General features: G+C 44.5%; 1 protein-coding gene across 1 annotated transcript; it reads right to left on the minus strand.

Moving 5' to 3' along the window:
- Positions 1-1,558: 1,558 nt before the first annotated feature.
- Positions 1,559-24,288, minus strand: FAM221A (family with sequence similarity 221 member A). Its single transcript, XM_024222813.2, has 6 exons — positions 24,119-24,288; positions 22,919-23,109; positions 19,806-20,012; positions 15,164-15,274; positions 9,505-9,593; positions 1,559-1,771 (listed from the first exon to the last, which is right to left on the minus strand). The coding sequence occupies exons 1-6, from the start codon at positions 24,223-24,225 to the stop codon at positions 1,709-1,711; spliced, it is 768 nt and encodes a 255-aa protein (XP_024078581.1). The 5' UTR covers positions 24,226-24,288; the 3' UTR covers positions 1,559-1,708.
- Between the last annotated feature and the right edge of the window lie 796 nt (positions 24,289-25,084).

Here is a 25,084-nt window from a genome sequence, read left to right on the forward strand (position 1 = left end):
CGCTGTTGCCGTGACTACACAACCACATTAAAGCGCTGCCGTGGCAGCGCTTTAATGTTGGTAGTGAAGACATACCCTTAGTTTGCAATACCCACTTTGAAGATTAAATTTAGTGTCTTTCCCTATTTTTCCTTTTTAAATTACAAATTGTTTCCTTCCCCCAATTTCTAGTGAGCCTAAAATGAACATAGGTTTCAGAGTGGTAGCCGTGTTAGTCTGTATCAGCAAAAACAATGAGGAGTCCTTGTGGCATGTGACATGTGCTGTATATATATACTGCTTACTGTATTTTTCACTCCATGCATCTGATGAAGTGGGTTTTAGCCCACGAAAGCTTATGCCCAAATAAATTTGTTAGTCTCTAAGGTGCCACAAGGACTCATCGTTGTTTTTAAAATGAACATGTAACTTCATGTTTACTTCAAAGTTTCTGCATTAGCATAGCATATGTTGTAGTGCTTGTTCATTAGATAACACTGTGCTAGAATCAACAGTGGGAGCTCAAATTCATCTTTAGAAGTCCCATATAAAAGCTAGCTATTTTTATTTTAAAAATTCTCAGCAGCAGAGATTTTTAATATATATTTATATTTAAAATTAAATGGATATGGGCTATCCTATTATGCATTTTAATGAATTTAATAAGTGTTTTAGCTAAACAGATTGACATACTTAATACACATATATATATGTCATAGCTCTGCATGGCATTGTACAGAGAAAATAAATACACATCTCCTGCCTCAAGGAGCTCACAATCTAAACTGGGTAAGGTCTGATACAGGAAAACCCATTTAGCCAGGGGGAGGTTTTCCACAAAACAAGATTAAATAGTTGCTGGTTTTCATGCAGTACATATTTTGTCCCTTCTTTCTTAATTTATATTTGATTAGTTTGGCAGGAGCATGATGGTCATTTTGGGGAGGCTGTAGGACATAAAGGCTCAAGGAGGATAATAGTGGTGTAGAGAAAGGTCGGGAAAAAACACAGAGGTGAGTATATTAGAAGGATACAAAACAGGCATGAAGGGAAGCAGAATTAGCTGAATGCAGAGCCTGAGGTGAGAGAAGAATATATGTTGGCAGGGACAGAGCTTGCAGAAGCTTGAGAGTGAGGAAAATCAATTTGAATTTGATGTGGAAGATGTGAAGCCAGTGAAGGGAGCAGTGTCTGTGTCTTTTAAGAAAATATTAAAACTCCAGTGTTAATACTACAACCCCAATGAGTAGAAAGTTAGGAACAAGAAGATTTCTAAGTCCACATATAAAGAAGCAAGTATGTAATGGAAGTCTGAGGATATGATGTAGTGTATAATGTATATTTTACCTGCTGTCCTAAGGCTCTGATTCAGCAAAGCACTTAAGCATGTGTTTGCTGGATCAAAGCCTAAATGAAAAATTTTAGAAGTCTCTAAAAACCATCATTTTCTACTACACATGACACATCTTCTACTACAAAGGCAAGATCCATGCAGCAATATTTGAGAGCTTAGATAGTATGTCAAGCTACTTTGATAAAAAGTAACAATTTTATTTGAAAGAACCAGAATCACCAAATATTTTTAAATTAATTTCATCAATACTTTAATACAGCAGTGTTAATATTGAGAAACTAGAAAATATGTGTGTGCAATAAACACCATGAAAATACCCTTAAATATAATGATAAACAATTCTGTATTACAAAAACTCCTTTGTTTCATTAATCTTCATGGATTCTTTGATAGCAGTGGACCTTTAACTTTCTGTTTAGCAGCCTTCTCCTTTTTCAGCTGTATTAAAGAAAAACAGCAATGGTCCAAGCACTAGTGTGTCAACAAATGAATACAATGCAGTACAAATTAAACTACTACTTTATAATAGAAATCTAGGTACTTACCTGGCCCTCAACACCACAGTACCTCACAAATATGAGTTTATCCTCATACCCATTAGATGAAGAGGAATTCTATTAACACCATTTTACAGATGTGGAACACAGACCAAAAGACTAACTAGCATGCTCAAGGTCACAAAGTCTAGGCAACTCTCCTGAGTTCTTGGTTGGTGCTTTAACCACAAGATCATTCTTCCTCCCAATTGATTTTCCCTTCACTAGTTTCTTACTGCATGCTTTGATTTGCCAAAATATGTACCTGACTACCATTTTTTATTGTGGATTTATATTCATCCCACTGCAATTTCAGTGTGGCAACTCCTTCAATTATTTTACATGTATATACCATAGCTTTGGAAGTCAGTAATTGGTCTACAGCACTCACGGGAGTGTGATTCATGAGTACATTAAACATTATTTCGAATAATTGTATTGAGAAGGTGTGTGGATCTTTAGTGTGTCAATGTTCACTGCACTGCCTTGAGAGACTGGGGGGGGAAAGAAATCTAAGAGGGGCTGGGGAGATTTAAAGCAACATATTTAACCTGTGTCCCTTTTGTAATTTTATTGTATACTTGAAGTGGAGTGTCTTGTTTTGGTAGGGTTCTTTTAATATTTGTTAAATAAATACACCTGTTACTATGTGTTTACATTAGACAAGACAAGGTCAAAGAAATATACTTTGCACTTGGAATGGAAAGTGGTGAGATTTGTGATGGTCTTTAGCTCCTGGGGGAGTTCATTCCAGACTCAGACCACTCCTGAAGAAAGTTATATCTCCCGCACAGATGAGTTTTACTCTTATTGTTGAGAGTTCCATTGTGCCAGAGAAGTGAAATTGTCCACCATTGTCTTCATCCCAGAGCATTAGACAGTCTTTTAGGTATCCTGGGCTGAGGTCATGGAGCACTTTGAAAATAAGAACTGAGACCTTGAACTCAACTCAAAATTCTATGGGAAGCCAGTGTAGAGAGCAGAGGACAAGTGTGAGATGCTCACAGTGGCCTGTGTTGCTGAGGAGACTAGCTGCAGCATTTTGTACTAGCTGGAGTTTTCTAAGTGTGAAAGTTTCATGTTCAGGTATATTACATTACTGTAGTAAAGCCAAGTCCACCGGGATGGGAAAGAGTCTCTTAGCCAACCCGTGATGGGGTTAAAGTGGCTAAGCAGACCAATTAACTGCCCAGGCTGCACCCGGAGAAGGAGACAGGGAGCAGGTCACTAATTGGAAATGGGCTCAGCTGGGCAGGAACAGGAGAAGCTTATATAAAGCCCAGAAGCTGTGAACAATAAGAGGCTTCAAGGACGTAGTCTATAGTCACTCCCTGGGCGGAGGGCGCTTGGGCTGGCAAACCCAGAAAAGGGGGAAGCCAGATAAGTAGGAAGAAGCTAAGGGAAATAGCAGTAAGGGGTTGGACCATACAGACCTTGGCTGCTTGTTATAGGGCAATAGTTCTCAGCCAGGGGTATGTACATCCCTGGAGGTATGCAAAGGTCTTCCGGGGGGACTCATCTAGTTATTTGCCTACTTTTACAACAGGCTACAAAAAAAAGCACTAGTAAAATCAGTACAGACTAAAATTTCTTAAACAATATATTGCTTATACTGCTTTATATACTATACATTGAAATGTAAGTACAATATTTATATTCCAATTAATTTATTTTATAATTATAAGGTAAAAATAAGAAAGTAAGCAATTTTTCAGTAATAGTGTGCTGTGACACATTTGTATTTTGATATCTGATTTTGTAAGCAAGTAGTTTTTAAGTGAGGTGAAACTCAGGGGTATGCAAGACAGATCCAGACACCTGAAAGGGGGTACAGTAGCCTGGAAAGGTTGAGAGCCACTCTTATAGGGTCCCTGGGCTGGAATCCGGAGTAGAGAGTGGGCCTGGGTTCCCCTTCCAGCCACTAGGAAGTGGCACAGGGCATTGGAGACACCAGTCAGACAGCTGGTCTGGAAGGACTTTGATTTCCTTGGAAGGGGAGGACCTTAGTGACCTGGCTGGAGGGCCCAGCCACGAACAGGAAGCTGCAGCTCTGAGAGCAAGATGGGCTGCAGAGTGAAAGAGACGACAGGCAGAGACACTGCCAGAGGAGAGCAGTGCCTGGCAAGAACCAATCCCTAGAGCTGCCAGCAGGAGGTGCCACGTGCGGTGAGTGGATCCCATGACACAACCAGACACAGCTGAAAGTGTTACTTGTGGTGACTGCTGTGATGTGAGGGCTCAGTGTCAACAAAGAATCCAAGAGTACTCCTAGACTACAGACTGAATTGACCAATTGTGGCTATGAACCTTCAGCCAAAAGACATGGCATAGTAGCTGCAAACACCTCAAAATACTTCCCTCTGCCTACCAGCATCATCTGTTTTGCTTGGACTCAGCTTCAGCCAGCTGTTCATAGAATACCAGGGTTACAAGGGACCTGAGGAGGTCATCTGGTCCAACCCCCTGCTCAAAGCAGGCCCAATCCCCAGACAAATTTTTACCCCAGTTCCCTAAATGGGCCCCCTCAAGGATTGAGCTCACAACCGTGGGTTTAGCAAGCCAATGCTCAAACTGCTGAGCTATCCCTCCCCCTTCTTCAGCTATTAACTGATCTTGTCTAACCACTGGGCCATCTTGGTGGGAGTGGTTTGGTCATATGTGATGAAGGATAGGTAGAGCTGTGTGTCACCTGCATATTGCTGGCACTTGAGTCCATGTCATCTGACCAGTTCACCTAGTGGTTGCATGAGATGTTGAAAAAGGTCAGAGAGAGCACTGATCCTTGTGGAACTCAAACCATTTTAGTGCATTGCCCAGGAGTCCTATTTCTCTCAGGTGAGACAGCAGTACCTCATGGTCAACAGTGTTGAATGCTGCAATGGATGAGAATGGATGTCTGTCTTCTATCACTGACAGCAGGAGATCATCCATCAGTGCTACCAATGCAGTTTCAGTTCTGTGTTCTGGCTTGAATTCAGATTGTGCCAGGTCTAGAGTGTTAGTTTCTGTTAGATGAATTTGTAGTTGGGCCTTTTGCTAGTTTCTCTGAGTTTGCTCAGGAACGGGAGGGTTATGTGTGATAGCTGGCTAGTACTGGGTTGGCCAGCATGGGTTTCTTCAATGTTGGTCAGACTATTCTGTGTTTGAAGGCGGAAGGGAAGATTCCTTCTCTGAATGAGGCTGTGATGCTGGTAAACCAAGTGCCAGCTCTTGCAAAGTCTGTAGATGTCAGCTGAGTACTGAGAAATTCATAGCTGGAAACCAGACCAGCTCACCTATATGCTAATATTGTTCTAGATAGGTGTTAGACTTGTAAGGATGTGTTTAGATGCTATAAAATGACTAAGTTGCTGCATGCATAAACATTACAATTGCAATGTCTGTATACCATACTACAAGGTAAAATATAAGTTTGTTTTATAATTTTAAAAATCACTGCTCCAAACTTGTGAACTCACATGGGGAGAGTGGCTCCCCCAGTTCATCCAGGAGGGCTATCAAAGTTGTGGGCCATTGTAGGACAAAAGCTTTGTTGATTGCCCCATCCACCCATGGAGAAGCACATGCAGAAGGCATCATCCCATGAGTTGGAATGCTGCAAGAGGGAAATAAAGATAGTTGACATGGAACCATAGGCTGAACTCATTTGTGTATACATGTTACCTGCTTTAACCTGTAAATAATTCTCTAATTTCTTTTTCCTAGTTAATAAATCCTCTGTAAATTTACTATGGGATTAGCTACCAGCATTGTCTTTGGTGTGAGATCTAAGGTACAAATTGATTTGGGGTAAGTGACTGCTCACAACCTAAATGTTTTATGATTTCTGGTGTAAGTGACCATTTATCACTAAATTCAGGTTGCCTGGGTGGCGAGATAGATTGGAGAGCCCAAGGGGATGGTCTGTGACTCCATGGTAAGACTGTTACAGTGATCCAGGAGTTCACATTTGTTACTGGATTGGTAAAATCTAATTATAATACATACCACTAGTTTGGGATATCTGCCCTGCTTTTGTCAGTTTGTCTGCCCTGAGGCTGGCACTCAGTTGTGTACCACTCTAGACAGCATGACCGAAGCATTGGCTATTTCACTCAGGAGTGGCACTAGTTGTGAATCTGACGTATGCCCTTTCTGGCTTGTGAAAGAGTCATGAACAAGTCTTGGATCAGGACTCCTTTAGGGTGTCCAGAACTTCTTGATGAGTCAATGTACTGAATTCTGAGAATGCAGCTGGTTCTTGGTTAGTGAGTGCAGGCAGAGCAGATGCATGCTGTTTGAGAAGACTTCCTGAATGTGCGTGATCTTTTCAGTGAAGTAGGATGATAAGTTTTTTGCGGTGCTTGGTGTTCTTGGCTCTGATACAGGTTGTAAGCATTCAGGATTGAAGGAATTTACCCCTTGGGGTGGGATTTGGCAGCCTCAAAGAAAGCTGATAGGAAGGCTCTCTCGGCTTGTAATGCAGCCTCAGTATAGACTTTGAGGAATTTGTTTCATCCTGTCGGAATCAGTCTTTGTATTCTGCCATCAGCACTTGAGTTTCCACCCTCTCTCTTCATCCGGCACAGGGTGTCAGAAAATCAAGATAATCTGTGTGGGCAATGTGGAGAAGGTGCTATTTGGGGGCAAACATGTCAATGGCAGAGGCCAGTGTAGAATGATAATGAATGACCAGGTCCTTGATTCCTCACCCCGTGGGCGGGGTACTGTTATCCTTTAGCAGGCTTTGGAATTCGTTGGAGTACGAGTTAGCTATGTGAGTAAGGCCCTGTGTTTTCTGTTTTTGTTTCAAATTTCCTGGAAATTCATCAATGTTCATTACAAAAAATGGGTGAAAATCAGTGCAAAAAATGAATTTGCAGTTTTCTGTGTAAATATCTCTCTCCTCTTTTCTACTGTTTTTGTGTTTTTAACCTCCAAAACAGCCCTTATGTTTTGAAACATAGTCAAATTCAATTTTTCATTTTTGACTAATTTTGGCATGAAAAGTAGTTCACTAACTTATTTGCTTTGAATGCTATAAACATCCATGCTATCTGTAGAACAGGTAATATATATGTGATGGGCGTGGGATTGACAGCAGTACATACATCAGCACTCAAGTCATTCCAGTACTTCTGATCCATCCCCCCCACTCTGGAAAAAGAGATGGTGGATCAGAAACCAGGGACACCCATGGTTACCGTGCCACCATCTCACCTTCCAGAGAGGAGAGGTGGGAAGTTCTGGCCCTTCCAATATTTGGGGGGGGGGGGGGGGGGGAATTGCTTTTGTAAAACCTGGAATTTTTTGGTAAAAACTGAAAACAAAAGGGCCAAAGATGACCTATGAAAGTGCTAGGGAGACAAGTGAGGTGATGAGTTTTGGGGGGGTTGTATCCGCGGCCTTGTTAGTATCAATATAGAAATCTCCCAGGACAAGTAGTCTGGGGTATTTCACCACCACTGCCAACCACATGCCAGTGAGCTCCTTCATGAACCCTTTTCTGCAGTGGTTGTAAATAAGCATAAAATCTATACATACACACACTCACACACAAGCTTTGCTCTGGTTTTGACTGTCAGATGAATGAATTCAAATGAAGTTGTCATATCTGTGGCTCCTCTCTTGCATTTGACATTTGCAAAGAAAATGAATGGAGTACCAACTGGCCTTTTGTCCTTTCTAGGTCAGGGGTGTACCAAGTATCCTGGGAGAATGCAGTTGGCTAGTATAGGACTTGCTCTGTCATCCAGCCAGGTCTTGGTGATGCAGGCTATAGCAGGTGCCTCATTACTGATGAGGTCATGTATTGTTTGTTAGTGGCAGGTCTTGCATTGATCAACATCAGCTTTAGTTTGTGATGCCTTGTGCTGTCTGTTTCTGGCCGGTGGACTATGTAGTGTAGTGGACCTGTGCAGCATACAGGCGTGTTATGTCTGGAATCTAGCTTCTTATTTTTGCTTTCCTGTTTTCTTGGACAGGTCCTCCCAATTTGAACTGTGATAGGTAATGAAGTAAATGTTGCCATGGGATGTTCCAAGTGAAGGAACGGTTGTCTGGTTCACCAGTTGCCATAGGAAAGATAGCTCTGTTGGATATATTTTGGAGCTGTAACTTGTCTGAGTCCTGGGAAGGGGTAGAGCTGGAGCAGTGTGTTCCTGGAGCAGTGGTGGGTATGCTGGAAGCATGGTAGCATAACAGGAATGGAAATTGTAATACATGATGATAATAGGACTGAGCCCAGCAAGAGGAAGTGTCAATGGCATCAGACATCCATTTCCTTTAAATAAACTGTCTGTGTTGTAATGACACCCCTGTTGCTCTTACCTGCCTTGGGAGGGAGATGTAGAGGATGAGAAATAGCACTTACCTTTTAGTCTTGTCTGAGTAACAGCTGAAAAGTGGCCTCCTGGCCAGCATGTGGAGAAGTGTCTAGAGGAGCTGGGCTGGGGCTCCTTCCTTTTAAAAGAACAAATCCTTTAGGCTGCCTCATTCCTGGTGATGGTTCCTGAGCTGAGGGCGGGATTGGGAGAGGACTCACAGCCTCACTTTAATCTTTTGAAAATTAAAGGAAATTTTCTGAAAAGTAATAAGTGACCGAAGGTACTCCCCTGCTGTTTCTGCTGGTGCTGGTTGTGTGTGGGGCCAGCTAGAGATGGACCCCACTGCTGCCACTGGTGCTGGATCCCCATTGGGAAGATGAAGATTGTCAAAAAAGTGAGTAAGGCACCCTACAAAGACATACAAGCTTAAAGTTATGCACACAGGTAAGTAGTCCTGTTGTGGGACTACTCATGTGCTCAAGAAAAAGCATATGCCTCAGTCTTTGCAGGATTGGATCAAATATCTGAAATTCTTACAGCCTCTTCACCAAGGAAAAGAAAATACTGGAAAAAGTCTTCAGACTTAGTAGTAATGCTATATCTATAAACTATTACATTTGCAAAATTTGTAGCACATTTCTTCTTTATTTTTGTAATGTTTCTCAAGAAAAGATTGAGAGTTTCAAAGACCAGTTCTGACAGAAACAGACACCACCTGATGCAAGAAACGAGCATAACATTAGGCTTTATTAAAACTAGGTAAGTGAAATATTACTTTATAGAGGAATTGGTGAATGGGTAGAATTCACTTTCGGCTAAGATGGTGGAGTTAAGTAATACTGAGTTAAACCAGAATCTGAATGACTACATATAAATTAAAGGGATATTAAGAAGTTTTGTGCCTGAGAGTAGCAGTCCATGCTTTCCTGGGTATCCGAAGGGGGTTTGTTTTGTTTTTACACAGTTTCTCCTAGTTGTCCAAAACAATTGCTGAGTTTTTTCTTTCTGTGATTGTTTGGTATTTTGGTGCAGTTATGCTTTTGCTTTCCTCTGGCCAAAGCAAGTTAAGTTTTTTAATTACATCTGCCTGATCTAGGTGGGAAGGTCACTGAACTATTCCAGATATGATTGGCCTATGGACCTACACTATTAGGTCACTATGTTGTAACCCTCGTTTTGAAATGCTAATACATTTTTTCAGGATCAGAATAGCAGTTAAAGCAATGTGAACCATTGTAGGCAAGTTCAATTTTAAGTTTATCCACCTTAAATTGAGCCACTTTATTTTTAAGGAACATGTCTGTATTAAGCTCTAAATACAATGACTTACCCGTTCCTGGTACTGTTTTTCAAAGTAAGCCATGTCCTCTTCTTCAGAACTCCTTAAATTAGAAACTTGCTTTGCTGCACTAGAACCACCTGAAAAAACAAAACAAAACAAATGTCTATTAAAAATACTTGTTTTATTGATTTCATTATGCTTTATATTTGGAAAAAGATTTTCAAATAAATTTCAGTCTGCACAAGGGAGAAGTGCCCTGTTTTACTTAAAAGCAATACCTCCAGCCAAATAAGCAGCACTATTCACTAGGTCTGGAATGAAAAGACTGGTCGTTTCTATAAGAGGCCTCCGAGGAGCTACATTGTGACTACCATCTTACTAGCCACGGGACATAATTGGGCAGAAGTGACCTCACAGCTATGTCCATATAGGGAGAAAGCAGTTGCACACTATTACACTGAGTAAATACATACGAAGTGTGTGTTCAGACAATGATCTCTTAGGCCTGGTCTACACTAGGCTTTTATGTCGACTTTAGCGCTGTTATATCGAATTAACCCTGCACCCGTCCACACCCGGAAGCCATTTAGTTCGACATAAAGCTCTCTTTAAATCGATTTCTGTAATCCACCCCAACGAGAGGAGTAGCGCTAAATTCGACATGGCCATATCGAATTAGGCTAGGTGTGGATGGAAATCGACGGTAATAGCTCCGGGAGCTATCCCACAGTGCACCACTCTGTTGACGCTCTGGACAGCAGTCCGAGCTCGGATGCTCTGACCAGCCACACCCCCGGGAAAATTTGAATTCATTTTCATTTTCCTGTCTGGGCAGTTTGAATCTCAGTTCCTCTTTGGACATCGAGGTGAGCTCAGCAGCAGTGGCAACGATGCAGAGCTCTCCAGCAGAGATGGCCGTGCAATCTAATAGAAAGAGGGCCCCAGCATGGACTGATCGGGAAGTCTTGGATCTCATCGCTGTGTGGGGCGATGAGTCCGTGCTTTCAGAGCTGCGCTCCAAAAGAAGGAATGCTAAGATCTACGAGAAGATCTCCAAAGCCATGGCAGAGAGAGGCTACAGCCGGGATGCAACGCAGTGCCGCGTGAAAATCAAGGAGCTGAGACAAGGCTACCAGAAGACCAAAGAGGCAAACGGACGCTCCGGATCCCAGCCCCACAGATCCCGTTTCTACGAGGCACTGCATTCCATCCTTGCTGCGGCCGCCACCACTACCCCACCACTGACCGTGGACTCTGAGGATGGGATATTGTCCACGGCCGGTTCCTCAGCGGACGGGGAAGAGGAGGAAGGAGATGAGGAGGACGAGGCAGTCGACAGCGCTTACCAAGCTGACTTCCCCGACAGCCAGGAGCTCTTCATCACCGTTACAGAGATCCCCTACCAACCCTCCCCAGCATGTAACCTGGACACAGATTCAGGCGAAGGATCAAGCGGTAAGTGCTTTAAACATATTAACCTTTATTTTTTACAAATCTTGAATATTAATACTAAGAACAATCTGTGAATCATGATTTCTTCCCCCTGGGCGCTTAAGTAATCAGTAACAACTATTTAAAAAAAAATCAAACAGTGTCCGGTTCTGCATGATTGTGCTGCCCAAGCTGCTCCACTCTTTAGTGCCTGCTACTGCAGCTATATTAGAATCCTGTCTATATGTCCGGGGATAGAGCAGTAGTCCTCCACGGACATCTCCACAAAGCTCTGCTGCAGGTAATGGGATAGCCTGTTCATCAGGTTCCTGGGGAGAGCGGCTTTACTTGGTCCTCCGAAGTAGGAGACGTTCCCGCGCCAGGAGACAAGCAGGTACTCCGGTATCATTGCCTTGCATAGCATGGCGGCATAGGGCCCCGGTCTCTGCAGGCTTTCTCGAAGCATCCGTTGGATCTCGGTGTCCGGGATCCTCATGAGAGTTATGTCGCTCATGATGACCTGCTTTGAATTAGGTAGGGGACTGTTAGTATTGGGACTGCTTGCAACAAGTTCCTTTACAGAACTGTGACCGCTGGTTTACAGCCACGCGGTGGGGGCGGGAGAGGGGCAGCATACAGGGATCTTTCCCTGGCTCATCCGCGAGGGGGTGGGACAGGGCCAGAGTTCCTGCTTGGCCGATTGCTGGCAGCACAGACTGGCAGTGCTTTCAATGTGAAAGGAGGCCAGTGGTACTCCTACAGTTTTAAGCAGCCACAAGTCTACGGCTTACCATGTTTGCCTGCTACAGAGAGTACCGTGTCCTGCCCCGCTTCCCAGATCGGCAGTGCAAAAGCCCAGGCACTGAAGGCGAGGTTCGAAAATTCGACCTTGTCCGGAGTGCGCATGTGATAGGTGTGGTTCATGGTCTTGTTCACAGAGAAAAACTATGTTCTTGATTCACAACCACATTTATCTTTCGGAGGAATTCACTGCCTTTTCCTCATTCCCACAGCCACATCTGCAACTGTCTCCTAACCCAGCTTGGCATCACACTCCCAGAGGCTAGCGCACATTAGGCGGAGAAAGAAGAAGACGCGAGAGGACATGTTCTCAGAACTAATGGGCTGCTCCCGAGCCCAGGCAGCACAGCAGAACCAGTGGAGGGAGAATTTGTCACAAATGCACCGGACACACATGGAACGTGAGGAGAGGTGGCGGCAGGAAGACCAGCAGGCGACTCAAACGCTGCTTGGACTTCTGAGGGAGCAAACGGACACGCTCCGGCGCCTTGTTGATGTTCTGCAGGAACGGAGGCAGGAGGACAGAGCCCCGCAGCAGTCTATCAGGAACCGCAGTCCCCCGCCACCAAGTCCCATACCTCCCTCTCCCAAAGTCCAAAGAAGGAGGGGTGGCAGAGTCCGTGAAAACTCTCACTCCACCCCTGCAGACTGCTCAAGCACCAGAAGGCTGTCATTCCCCAAAATTTGAAAAGTCCTTTCCTGCCCGCCTCACCCAAGCCCCCGTCCGACTTTCACCCCCCAGTTTCCTGTCTGGTTGTTAATAAAAAATATGTTTCTGTTCATTACTGTTTCAGTCAGGTTCTTTTGAGGGAGAGTCTGTCTGGAGGGGGGGAAGGGGCTTGGTAATTGGACAGGACAGTGACCTTTTGCAGGGTAGAGAGGCGGTGTCAGGTCCAGCATCAGGAAACATACACAGTGCAGTCACTGGTTACCCTGGTCAGTCTGGGAGGTGTTTTCCATGTTCTGGGGGGGGGGGGTTGCTCTGTGACTTTGTGGCGGGGGAGGGCAGTTACAGATCTTATGCAGCGGTCCTTATCCTGGCTCACAGATCCACGCAGCAGGGGATATGTAACCCTACCCCCCCTGCCAGAAAGTCACATAGCCGACACATACACACAGTCCCCACCAGGAGTGCTGGCAGGCTCCATTGAAATAACCAGTCCACCAGTGCGGAGCCTGTCATTTCGGTAGTTTAGAAGCATCATTTGCATCAGAACACTGAACCCGCCCCCCGCCACAGTCTGCGTCCCCGGTTTAAAATATTCCCGCGAAAACAGCAATACAGACAACGGTGTTCATTAACAAAATCGAAATGATTTTATTTTTTGGGAAGGGGAAGGGGGTGAAGGGGGTATGTAACTGGAGAGGATAGTCAAAATGAACTGGGTAAAGAAACGGGGGCAGGTTCAGCTTTTCTGTCCACAAACTGAAAAGTCACTGGTTGCCCTGCTCACTCAGGAACCTAGCTTTCAAAGCCTCCCGGATGCACAGGGCGTCCCGCTGGGATCTTCTAATGGCCCGGCTGTCTGGCTGGACGTAATCAGCAGCCAGGCTATTTGCCTCTAGCTCCCACCCCGCCATAAAGGTCTCCCCCTTGCTCTCACACAGATTGTGGAGCACACAGCAAGCTGCAATAACGATGGGGATATTGGTTTCACTGAGATCACAGCGAGTGAGTAAGCTTCTCCATCTCCCTTTGAGACGGCCAAAAGCACACTCCACCACCATTCTGCACTTGCTCAGCCGGTAGTTGAACAGTTCTTTTTCTGTGTCCAGGGCGCCAGTATAGGGCTTCATGAGCCAGGGCATTAGCGGGTAGGCTGGGTCCCCGAGGATGACTGTAGGCATCTCCACATCCCCAAGAGTTATTTTGTGGTCTGGGAAGTAAATACCTTCCTTCAGCCGTCTAAACAGACCAGAGTTCCTGAACACGCGAGCGTCATGAACCTTGCCCGGCCATCCGACGTAGATGTTTGTAAACCGTCCCCGATGGTCCACCAGTGCTTGCAGCACCATTGAAAAGTAGCCCTTTCGGTTGATGTACTGGCTGGCCTGGTGGTCCGGTCCCAGGATAGGGATGTGAGTCCCATCGATAGCCCCACCGCAGTTTGGGAATCCCATCGCGGCAAAGCCATCTATGATGACCTGCGCGTTTCCCAGGGTCACTACCTTTGGGAGCAGTACCTTCACGATTGCCTTGGCTACTTGCATGACAACAACCCCCACGGTAGATTTGCCCACACCAAAGTGGTTCGCGACTGACCGGTAGCTGTCCGGCGTTGCAAGCTTCCAGAGGGCTATGGCCACTCGCTTCTGGACAGTCAGGGCTGCTCGCATGCGGGTGTCCTTGCGCTTCAGGGCAGGGGACAGCAACTCACAAATTTCGAGGAAAGTCCCCTTCCGCATGCGAAAGTTTCGCAGCCACTGGGATTCATCCCAGACCTGAAGCACTATACGGTCCCACCAGTCCGTGCTTGTTTCCCGGGCCCAGAATCGCCGTTCAACAAAATCCACATGCCCCATTGCCAACGTGATGTCCTGGGCGCTGGGGCTCGTGGTTTCTGACAGCTCTGTGCTACTCTCCGACTTCAGGCCATCACGGCGGTGTCGTAGCCTCCTCGCCTGATTACTCTTCATCTGCCTCAGGGAAAGGTGTATGATAAGCTGCGAGGTGTTGAGAACGGCCACAAGTGCAGCGATGGTCGCAGCGTGATCCATGATCGCAGTGCTGTGGCGTCCGCGCTGTCACTGACCAGAAAAGTGCGCGAACTGATTGCCCGCCGGCGCTTTCATGGAGGGAGGGAGGGCGTTAGTGACGGACAGATGACGACAAATTTTTTTTACCCAGAAGGCATTGGCGGCTCAACCCAGAATTCCGATGGGCAGCGGGGACTGTGGGAACTGTGGGATAGCTGCCCACAGTGCACCGCTTCCAATATCGACGCTCGCCCCGTTAGTGTGGACTCACAAAGTCGAATTACTGTCCTTAGTGTCCTTAGTGTGGACACACACGTTCGACTTTGCAATATCGATTCCACATATTCGATTTAAGTAAAATCGAATTACCCTCGTAGTGTAGACATACCCTTACTGGGAAACAAAAACGGAGAGATGGTACTCCAGTGAATAGGTGATTCCATTATTAAGAAAGGAAACAGGTGCAGGGGGAGGGCATCAAAATCAAGAAAATCTAGTTTCATATTAAACTAATGGGAGAGAGATTCTCTGAAACAACAATGTAAAAACCCTTCTGTTTTGAAAACCTTCATTACAGAAAAGTTTGTATATTAATTACATACATCCCTCTTAGAGGAAATAATCTTAAATATTCGCTTTAGTTTTGAACTCTAATGTACACCTTTAAGCTTTCCTTAACTCATCAAAAAGTCAACATTATATAGTGCCTTTATACTGAGTGAGAATAATAATACACCACAATTTAAAATAAAAAATGGTCAGTTCGTTTCATTACCACCTGTTAATTGTGAGCTGGCTTGTGCAGAACTGGAGGGGCCTTGGAATGCTTTTAGAAATGGATGGTCCATGCCACTACTAGGTGACTCTAGAAATTCAGCAGAGGGTGCCCCTAATAGAAAACATATTAGAAAAAAATTAGCTTCACAAGAAGCGTTAGGAGTCATACATGATGGAAACCAAACATATCTACCATTTAAAATAAATTATGCTGATATGTAGTAAACCACATGAAAAAATTACACATTGTGTATCATCCAGAATACCAGAAGAAAATAGGTGTGGTAAAAGAACCAAAGTATGGCTTGAAAAGAAATGAAATGGCTGAGCTCTTCTCTTCCGGTTGCTGTGACTGTACTATACGGTAACTACATTGCAGAAATATCGTGGAGAACAGACCCAGAATTTAAAATATAATTAAATACCAACAGTATTTCAAAATAAAGACTCCTACATTCAAAACTATATTACAGGGGAATAGAGAGGATCAGAAGTTCTCTAAGAACCAGTGGTGTAAGATAACAACCCAGTTCTACATATGTCCAATTTTGTATACTGAGTATTAATTGTAGACTTGTAACAAATCAGCTTGAAATCCCACTATGAATTGTGCCTTACACTGGGAAAAAAAAAATCATTGATCTGTACTTGTCAGGCTGAAAACTTAAAATGAATAATGTTAAGAGAAAATAGGAAGATACCCTAACATGTAACTGTTAATGGGGAATCATCAATGAATAGGAGTGTTTCTAATGGGGATCTGTTCTTGGCCCAATGTCATTCAACATCTTTACGAGTGACCTGGAAAAAATATATCAAATCATGGCTAGTAAACTTTGTAGATGACACAAAAAATGGTGGAATGGTAAACAGTGATAAGGATGAGTCAGTTATGCAGAGTGATCTGAATCATTTGGTAAACTGGTTTCATTCAAATAACATGCATTTCAGTATTGCCAAATGCAAAATCGGACATCTAAAGAACAAAGAATTAGATCACACATGCAGGATCTTGGAAAGAAGTGCTTCTGACGAGGACTTATACTTATGTGTTAGATAACCAAGCGGCACATGAGATCCCAATATAACTCTGTGGCTAAGAGGGTCAACTCAGTTCTTGAATATATAAACAATGGAATATCAAGTAGAAGTTTTCAATGTCTTCACTGAATGTCAATGTCATTCAATCAGAATGTACTCTTCTGGATACAGAAATTAATGAATGAATTTCATAGAATCGTAGAACTGGAAGGGACCTCAAAGTCATCTAGTCCAGTCCCCGGCACTCAAGACAGGACTAAGTATTATCTAGACCATCTCTGACAGGTGTTTGTCCAACTTGCCTCCAAAATCCCCAATGATGGAGATTCCACAACCTCCCTAGGCAATTTGTTTCAGTGCTTAACCACTCTGACAGTTAGGAAGTTTTTCCTAATGTCCAACCTAAACCACCCTTGCTGCAATTTAAGCCCATTGCTTCTTCTATCCTCAGAGGTTAAGAACAATTTTTCTCCCTCCTCCTTGTAAGAACCTTTTATGTACTTGAAAACTATTATCATGTCCCCTCTCAGTCTTCTCTTCTCCAGACTAAACAAACCCAATTTTTACAATCTTCCCTCATATGTCATGTTTTCTAGACCTTTAATCATTTTTGTTGCTCTTCTCTGGACTTTCTCCAATTTGTCCACATCTTTCCTGAAATGTGGCACCCAGCACTGGACACAATACTCCAGTTGAGGTCTAATCAGCGCAGAGTAGAGCAAAAGAATTACTTCTCATGTCTTGCTTACAATACTCCTGCTAATACATCCAAGAATGTTTGCCTTTTTTGCAACAGCATTACATTGTTGACTTATATTTAGCTTGTGATCCACTATGACCCCCCAGATCCCTTTCCGCAATACTCCTTCCTAGGCAGTCATGTCCCATTTTGTATGTGTGCAACTGACTGTTCCTTCCTAAGTGGAGTACTTTGCATTTGTCCTTATTGAATTTCAGCCTATTTACTTCAGACCACTTCTCCAGTTTGTCCAGATCATTTTGAATTTTAATCCTATCCTCCAAAACACTTGCAACTCCTCCCAGCTTGGTATCGTCCGCAAACTTTGTAAGTATACTCTCTGTGCCATTATCTAAATCATTGATGAAGATATTGAACAGAACCGGACCCAGAACCAATCCCTGCAGGACCCCACTTGTTATGCCCTTACAGCATGACTGTGAACCACTGATAACTCCTCTCTGGGAACGATTTTCCAACCAGTTCCACACCCACCTTATAGTAGCTCCATCTAGGTTGTATTTCCCGAGTTTGTTTATGAGAAGGTCATGCGAGACATAATCAAAAGCCTTACTAAAGTCAAGATAGACCACATCTACCGCTTCACCCCCCCAGCCACAAGGCTTGTTACCCTGTCAAAGAAGGCTATCAGGTTGGTTTGACATGATTTGTTCTTGACAAATCCATGCTGACTGTTATTTATCACCTTATTATCTTCTAGGTGTTTGCAAACTGATTGCTTAATTATTTGCTCCATTATATTTCCAGGTATAGAAGTTAAGCTGACTGATCTGTAATTCCCCATGTTGTCCTTATTTCCCTTTTAATAGATGGGTACTATATTTGCCTTTTCCAGTCTCCTGTCTTCCATGACTTCTCAAAGATAATTGCTAATGGCTCAGATATCTCCTCAATCTACTCCTTGAGTATTCTAGGACGCATTTCATCAGGTCCTGGTGATTTGAAGACATCTAACTTGTCTAAGTAATTTTTTGACTTGTTCTTTCCCTATTTTAGACTTTGATCCTACCTCATTTTCACTGGCATTCACTGTTAGCTATCCAATCGCCACCAATCTTCTTGGTGAAAACCGAAACAAAGAAGTCATTAAGCACCTCTGCAATTTCCACATTTTCTGTTATTGTCTTTCCCCCCCTCATTGAGTAACGGGCTACTCTCTCCTTGGTCTTCCTCTTGCTTCTAATGTATTTGTAGAATGTTTTCTTGTTTCCTTTTATGTCCCTAGCTACTTTGATCTCGTTTTGTGCCTTGGCTTTTCTCATTTTATCCCTACATACACCTCTACCACGATATAACGCGACCCGATATAACACGGGTTCGCATATAATGCGGTAACCCCGGGGCTCTGGCAGCGGGGCTCGGGCGGCGCTTTAAAGGGCCCAGGACTCTGGCTGCTGCGGGGAGCCCCGGGCCCTTTAAATCACCACTGGAGCCCTGCTGCTGCTACCCCGGGATTGCGGCAGCGGGGCTCAGCCGATGATTTAAAGGGCCCAAGGCGCCGGCTGCTGCAGGGAGCCCCGGGCCCTTTAAATCACCACTGGAGCCCTGCCGCTGCTACCCCGGAGCTGCAGCAGCGGGGCTCAGTCGGTGATTTAAAAGGGCCCGGCGCTCCCCGCAGCGGCCGGAGCCCGGAGCTCTTTAAATCACTGCTGGAGCCCTGCCGCCGCTACCCCGATATAACGGGGTTTCACCTATAACGCAGTAGGGATTTTTGGCTCCCGAGGACTGCGTTATATCGGGGTAGAGGTGTACTTGTGGTGTTTATATTCATCCTTTGTAATTTGACCAAGTTTCCACTTTTTGTAAGTCTTTTTTGAGTTTTAGATCATTGACAATCTCCTGGTTAAGCCAGGGTGGTCTATTGCCATACTTCCTATCTTTCCTACGCAGTTGGATAGTTTGCTCTTGTGCCCTTAATAATGTCTCTTTGAAAAACTGCCAACAGTCTTAGACTTGCTTCCCATGGGATCTTACTTACCAACTCCCTGAGTTTGCTAAAGTCTGCCTTCTTGAAATCCATTGTCTTTATTGTGCCGTTCTCCCTCCTACCATTCCTTAGAATCATGAACTCTACCATTTCATGATCACTTTCACCCAAGTTGCCTTCCACTTTCAAATTCTCAACCAGTTCCTCCCTATTTGTCAAAATCAAATATAGAACAGCCTCCCCTGTAGTAGCTTTCTCCACCTTCTGAAATAAAAAAATGTCTCCAGTACATTCCAAGAACTTGTTGGATAATCTATGCCCTGCTGTTTTCCCAACAGATGTCTGAGTAGTTGAAGTCCCCCATCACCACCAAGTCCTGTGCTTTGGATGATTTTGTTAGTTTTTTAAAAAAAGTCTCATCCACCTCTTCTTCCTGGTTTGGTGGTCTGTAGTAGACCCCTATCATGACATCACCCTTGTTTTTACCCCTTTTTGCTTACCCAGAGACATTCAGCAAGTCTGTTTCTTATTTCTATCTCAACCTCAGTCCAAGTGTATACATTTTTAATATATAACGCAACACCTCCTCCCTTTTTTTCCTGCCATCCTTCCTGAGCAAGCTGTATCCTTCTATACCAATATTCCAGTCCTGCATATTATCCCACCAAGTCTCTGTGATGCCAACTATGTCATATCTTCTAATTTCTATAGCTTCTTTTCTACAAGAAGTCAGAGGAGATTATCATAATGATCTCTTCTGGCCTTTAAATCTATGAAAAAAAAATCAGTGATTTGGAGTCCTCATCCTATGGTAAGGTTTAACTTGCCCTGAAATTTAATATTTCAACAGATTTTCAAATATGAAAATTAAATAGACAAAGGATCAAAATGTTATCTCAAGTCTCCTGCACTTACCTATTCCGCTGTCATCAAGTCTCATATAGCCTTCAGCCAGTGAACTAAAGCCAGTTAATCCTCCCATTGCAGCATAAGGAACATCTTGCCCCACAGGTTTTCCCTGGGCTAAGCGCTCTTGTTTAGTTTCCACAACCGTTTCATGCGCATATGTTGGCTGACCACACCCACAGGTAAAGCAGCTGTGAAATCCTGAACATTTGGAACCTAAATTAAAAATAAAAAGTATTCAGAGTGAGATGATAATGGAGGCTGTTCATTCATTATCACACACAGTAGAGAATTTCCCTAAATTGTTGCTTTCCCAAGCACTGCTGATTTCCTTCCATGTGTAAGTGCCCAACCACACTTCCCATTTGGAAGCTCTACAAGAGAAAGGATGAACATGTGGTTAAATCATGGGACTCAGGAGATCTGAGTTCTATTTCTGGAATCAGTCCCAGACAAATCAAAGGATTGATTGTGCACTGTGCTCCCACAATTTATCAAACAATTTCAACAAGTTGGAGGCAGCTTCAGCTAAGGCAGGGGTGGGCAAACTACAGCCCGCAGGCTGTGTCCAGACTGTCAGACCTTTTAATCTGGCCCTCTATCTCCCACCGGGGAGCAGGGTAGGGGGCTTTCCCTGCTTGTGCTGTGGCTCCATGCGGCTCCCGGAAGCAGCGGCATGTCTCTCCCCCCTTCTTCCCCCCAGCTCCTACATGTCAGAGCAGCCAGGGGGCTCTGCACGCTACCCCTGCCCCAAGCACTGGCTCTGTAGCTCCCATTGGCTGGAACAGGCACCTGCGGACAGGGCAGCATACAGAGCTGCATGGCCGGAACCACGCCTCCATGTAGGAGCCAGAGGGAGGACATGCTGCTGCTGCTTCTGGGAGCTGCGGGGGCGGCGCCTGCAGATGGGGCAGCTCGCAGAGCCGCCTGGCTGCGCCTCCACATAGGAACCGGACTCGGAGGGGGGACATGCCGCTGCTTCCAAGAGCTGCTTGAAGTAAGTGCTGCCCAGAGCCTGCACCTCTGGCCTCCCCCCACACCTCAACCCCCAGCCCAGAGCTCCCTCCTGCACCCTAAGCCCCTCACCCCCAGCCCAGAGCCTGTACCCCCTCCCACACTCCAACCCCCTGCCTCAGCCCAGAGCCGCCTCCCATACTCCAAACCCCTCTGCTCCACCCACAGCCCCCTCATCCCTGGCCCTACCCTGGAACCTGTACCCCCTCCCGCATCCCAACCCCCTGCCCCAGCCCAGAGCCCCCTCCTGCACCCTGAACTACTAATTTCTGGCCCAACCCCAGAGCCTGCACCCACAGCCGGAGCCCTTACCCCCTCCCACACCCCAACCCCCAATTTCATGAGCATTCATGGCCCACCACACAATTTCCATACCCAGATGTGGCCCTCAGGCCAAAAAGTTTGCCCACCCCTGAGCTAAGATAACAACTAGTGAGTGAGATCCACTGCTGTAATGCTCCCCCAGATGGCAGCAACCGTTCTCTGACTTCTTAACCTCCCTTGCCAATTGGCTCTAGCTATTCTGTGGAATGGGCACAGAGTCACCCAGAAGCAGCAGCATACAGCCCAACATATGCCCAGCCAAGAAGGATTCATGTACCTAAATCAGGGTACAGAATGGTCCAATTGATCAGTCACAGGTCTGGGATTCTAGCAACCTGGGTTCACTTCCCAGCTCTGCCATAAACTCCCTGTGTGACCTTGGGAAAGTTATTTACAGGAATAGACTTTAAAGCCAGAAGGGACCATTGTGATCACCTAGGCTGACCTCCTGCACACTGCAGGCCACACTCAGCCACTCCTGTAATAGACCCATAACCTCTGACTGAGTTACTGAAGTCTTCAAATCATGATTTAAAGACTTCCAGTTACAGAGAATCCACCATTTATTCTAGTTTAAACCTGCAAGTGATCTGTACCACATGCTGCAGAAGAAAGTGAAAACCCCCTGGGGTCTCTCCCAATCTGAATTTTTTTTCCCAACCCCCAAATTGGCTATCAGTTGGACTCTGAGCATGTCAGCAAGACCCACCAGCCAGACACCTGAGGAAAAAATTCTCTGTAGTAACTCAGAGCCCCCCATCTAGTGTCCCAACTCCACCATTGGGAATATTTGTACTAGCAGTCACTGATGGGCCATATGCCATTTTAGGCAGTCTCATTATAATGTCCCCTCCATAAACTTAAACCAGTTAGGGTTTTTTCCCTCACTGCTGCCCTTGGAAGGCTGTCCCAGACCTTGACTCCTCTAATGGTTAGAAACCTTCATCTAATTTCAAACCTAGACCTATTTATGGCCAGTTTATATCCATTTGTTCTTGTTTCAACATTGGTGCTCAACTTAAATAACTCCATTCCCTCTCTGATAGAGCAATCATATCTCCCTTCAGGCTTCATTTGGTTAGGCTAAACAAGCCAAACCCCTTGAGTCTCCTCTCCTAAGGTAGGTTTTCCATTCCTCTGATCATCGTAGTAATCGTCTGCACCTGTTTCAGTTTGAATTCATCTTTCTTAAACATGGGAGACCAGTGTTGTATATTATTCTGTTAGATATTATTCCCCATTCTGCAAGCAAAACTGGTTTGAGATCCTTCCTGTATAAATTATTTCACATACTTCATGCAAGTATTTTACTAACAATCTAGAAATCTAGCTAAAAATATCCATCAATATATCATTTGAAGAGATCTAAAAGACAGAAAATCAGTACATAGTTTGCATCTGAAGAAGCGGGGTTTTACCCACGAAAGCTTATGCCCAAATAAATCTGTTAGTCTTTAAGGTGCCACCGGACTCCTTGTTGTTTTTGTGGATACAGACTAACACGGCTACCCCCTGATACTTGAGTACGTAGTTTAACTGCTGATGTTAATAATTCCTGGTTTAGGGCCAAATCCTAGTCCCACTAAAGTCAATAGCAAAACTTCCACTGAATTCAGTGATACCAGGATTTAACCATTAGTATGTTAAATCAGTGTTACCAATAATCTTGCATGGGCATGAAGTGCTATTTCCTGCTAAGTTTAGAAAATATACCTGTATTTAAAGCGTATGCTTAAGTTAGCAGTAAAGAATACTGCATGTGTATTTATAGGAAACTAACTTACAGGAGTTACAGGAAAATCCAGGTGCTGCACTGTGCTGATCAGCAAAGTGCTTGCATCTACAACGAATGGGCTGAGTGCCATTTAGAGGGACATAGTGATAGGATTTGCACTGGCAACGGTTCACTCGACAGGGTACACAAATAGGACGATCTTTTGGAATCTCTTCATAATCTGTTTTGTGTTGTTTATACCTAAAAACAGAAAAAAATAAATTAGTACATATGCATATTGGCTATAACAATACCATTATAGTTCAAAGAGACAAGGTCGGTGAGATACCAACACGGCTGCAGCAATACTGCAACCAATTATAGCTCAAAGTCATTTAGCATTTACCATTTAAACATTTCTTTAAGGAATTTATAATTTAGATTTCAAGTTTAATGTAGAGATACATTTAGTTCTTCTACAAACAAAAAAAGTGCTCATTCTCACAAAATGTAGGAATGCATAGCTCCCAAATTGCCAGCCCATGGTTACGGCACACTGTTTCCATGGCTACAAGGCAGGAGTGACCTTCATCTCAGCGTCTGTGTTTTGGGAAACTTCTTGGCTGGCCTGTTTGTCTTCCTTGCAGCTGGCTTTCACGTGCACAAGATATGGGTTTGCTATCTTATGTTGTTGTACACTGTATGCTTTCCCTATGCGCAAGAATGTGACCAGTTAGAAGCGTTGTAAGCAGGGAAGTGTAAAGAATAAAAGCCCCAGGAAAAGTTCCTGGGGGCAGAGAGGCTTTTCGGCTACCACAGACCTGGTGTTCTGTTTCCTTTCATCTGTCGTCGCCACAACAAAAGATAATTTTCAATGCTGTGAGGGGTTTCAAATGCTTTAAGTTATACCCTAGTGAAAAAATATGGCAGACCTTTAAATTTGATTTTTGGTGCCACTTCAAGTATATATTTTCAAAGCAGTATGGGGTGATCCACACAATAAATGTAAATATATCAGTAGCTTCAAAGCTCTAAACTCTTGAATTTATCTCTGACCACTTCAGTCTCTGGTAGAATCGCAGTTCCAAGCATAAACTGCATTTATGGAACACTATGGAATGATTTCTTTCGTCTCAAAAATGCTTCCTTAAATTACATCAATCTTTACATCCCTAGATTCTCAAGTTAGTAACTGGTATGACAGTGCTTTTTATAAGCATTTTATATTTTCTAAGTAAAAAAAGTTCAGCAGCAAGAAAAAAAACCTCACCTATGGGTACAAAAACAGGGTGTCTCCGGGCCCACAAGTTTACAGTCCATTCCAGTTGGTGATCTCCAGCTCACATACAATCTATTCTGTAATCGTATTGGTAACATTTTTCTTTTGTATTCTTCATATTGCTCTGGGGTAAAGAGTTTCCCTCTATCGTCATCACCTACAATTCTGCAACGTGTAATTTTTTCATAATATTTTAATTACATTTAACTTTCAGTAAAATCGAGGAAAGCAAAGGTAGGTTGCAATTCTGAAAATATATAATGATGCACCAGTAAACAACACTGAACATTATTTTATCTTCCATAATAGTACCCTAGAGATGGCCTTTGTAAGGAACTGTACTCAAGTTTTTAAACAAATGCTTATAAACTGGCTTTAATGGTATGAAAAGTGTCTCGAAGGATGGAGGCAAGCTACCGAGTTCCTTTTTACATTGAAGAAAATGGACTGCAAGTCAGGAGTGCTGGGGTCTTCCTAGCTCTGACTCAGACTTCCTGCATGACCTCTACAAGTCACGTCATCTCTCTATAGCAGAGGTCCCCAAACTGTGGGGCAAAACCCCCTAGGGGGGCATGGAGGAACGTTCAGTGGGGTGCAGTGGTGCCCAGGCCAGCCCCCACAGGGGGTGGAGAGGAAGCACCACACACCCCCAACTCTGTTCTGACCCTGCCCCCAGCCACATCCCCAGCTCCTGGCCTTGGCCTTGGCCTCAGCCTCATTGCAGCCCTGCACCTACCGCAGCTCAGCTGTGGCTCCACCCCCGCCCCCAACCTTAGCCCCTCGCCGCGACTTTGTTCCTGACCCCGGCCCTGGCTCACTCCCAACCCCAGACCCACTCTAAGTCTCGCTCCCTTACCCCATCCATGTCTCCCCATCTGCCCCAGGAGCCGTGACCCCACTCCCATCCCTGGCTCGGGGGGGAGGGGGAAGGTGCAGACAGGGGTAAGGAGGGCATGA

This window comes from Terrapene carolina, unplaced genomic scaffold (genome assembly GCF_002925995.2).
Source record: "Terrapene carolina triunguis isolate 2854851 unplaced genomic scaffold, T_m_triunguis-2.0 Scaffold84, whole genome shotgun sequence".
In the NCBI taxonomy this organism is placed as follows: Eukaryota; Metazoa; Chordata; order Testudines; family Emydidae; genus Terrapene; species Terrapene triunguis.

Bases quoted from the DNA above. Each gene is read 5' to 3' on its own strand.
- FAM221A (XM_024222813.2), bottom strand. From the start codon at position 24,225: ATGTTACCAATACGATTACAGAATAGATTGTATGTGAGCTGGAGATCA. The intron at 20,013-22,918 runs GTAAGTTAGTTT...TTTTTAATTTAG, and splicing joins TGGATTTTCCTGTAACTCCT to GTTCCAAATGTTCAGGATTT. The intron at 1,772-9,504 runs GTAAGTCATTGT...TCTTTAATACAG, and splicing joins AAAAACAGTACCAGGAACGG to CTGAAAAAGGAGAAGGCTGC.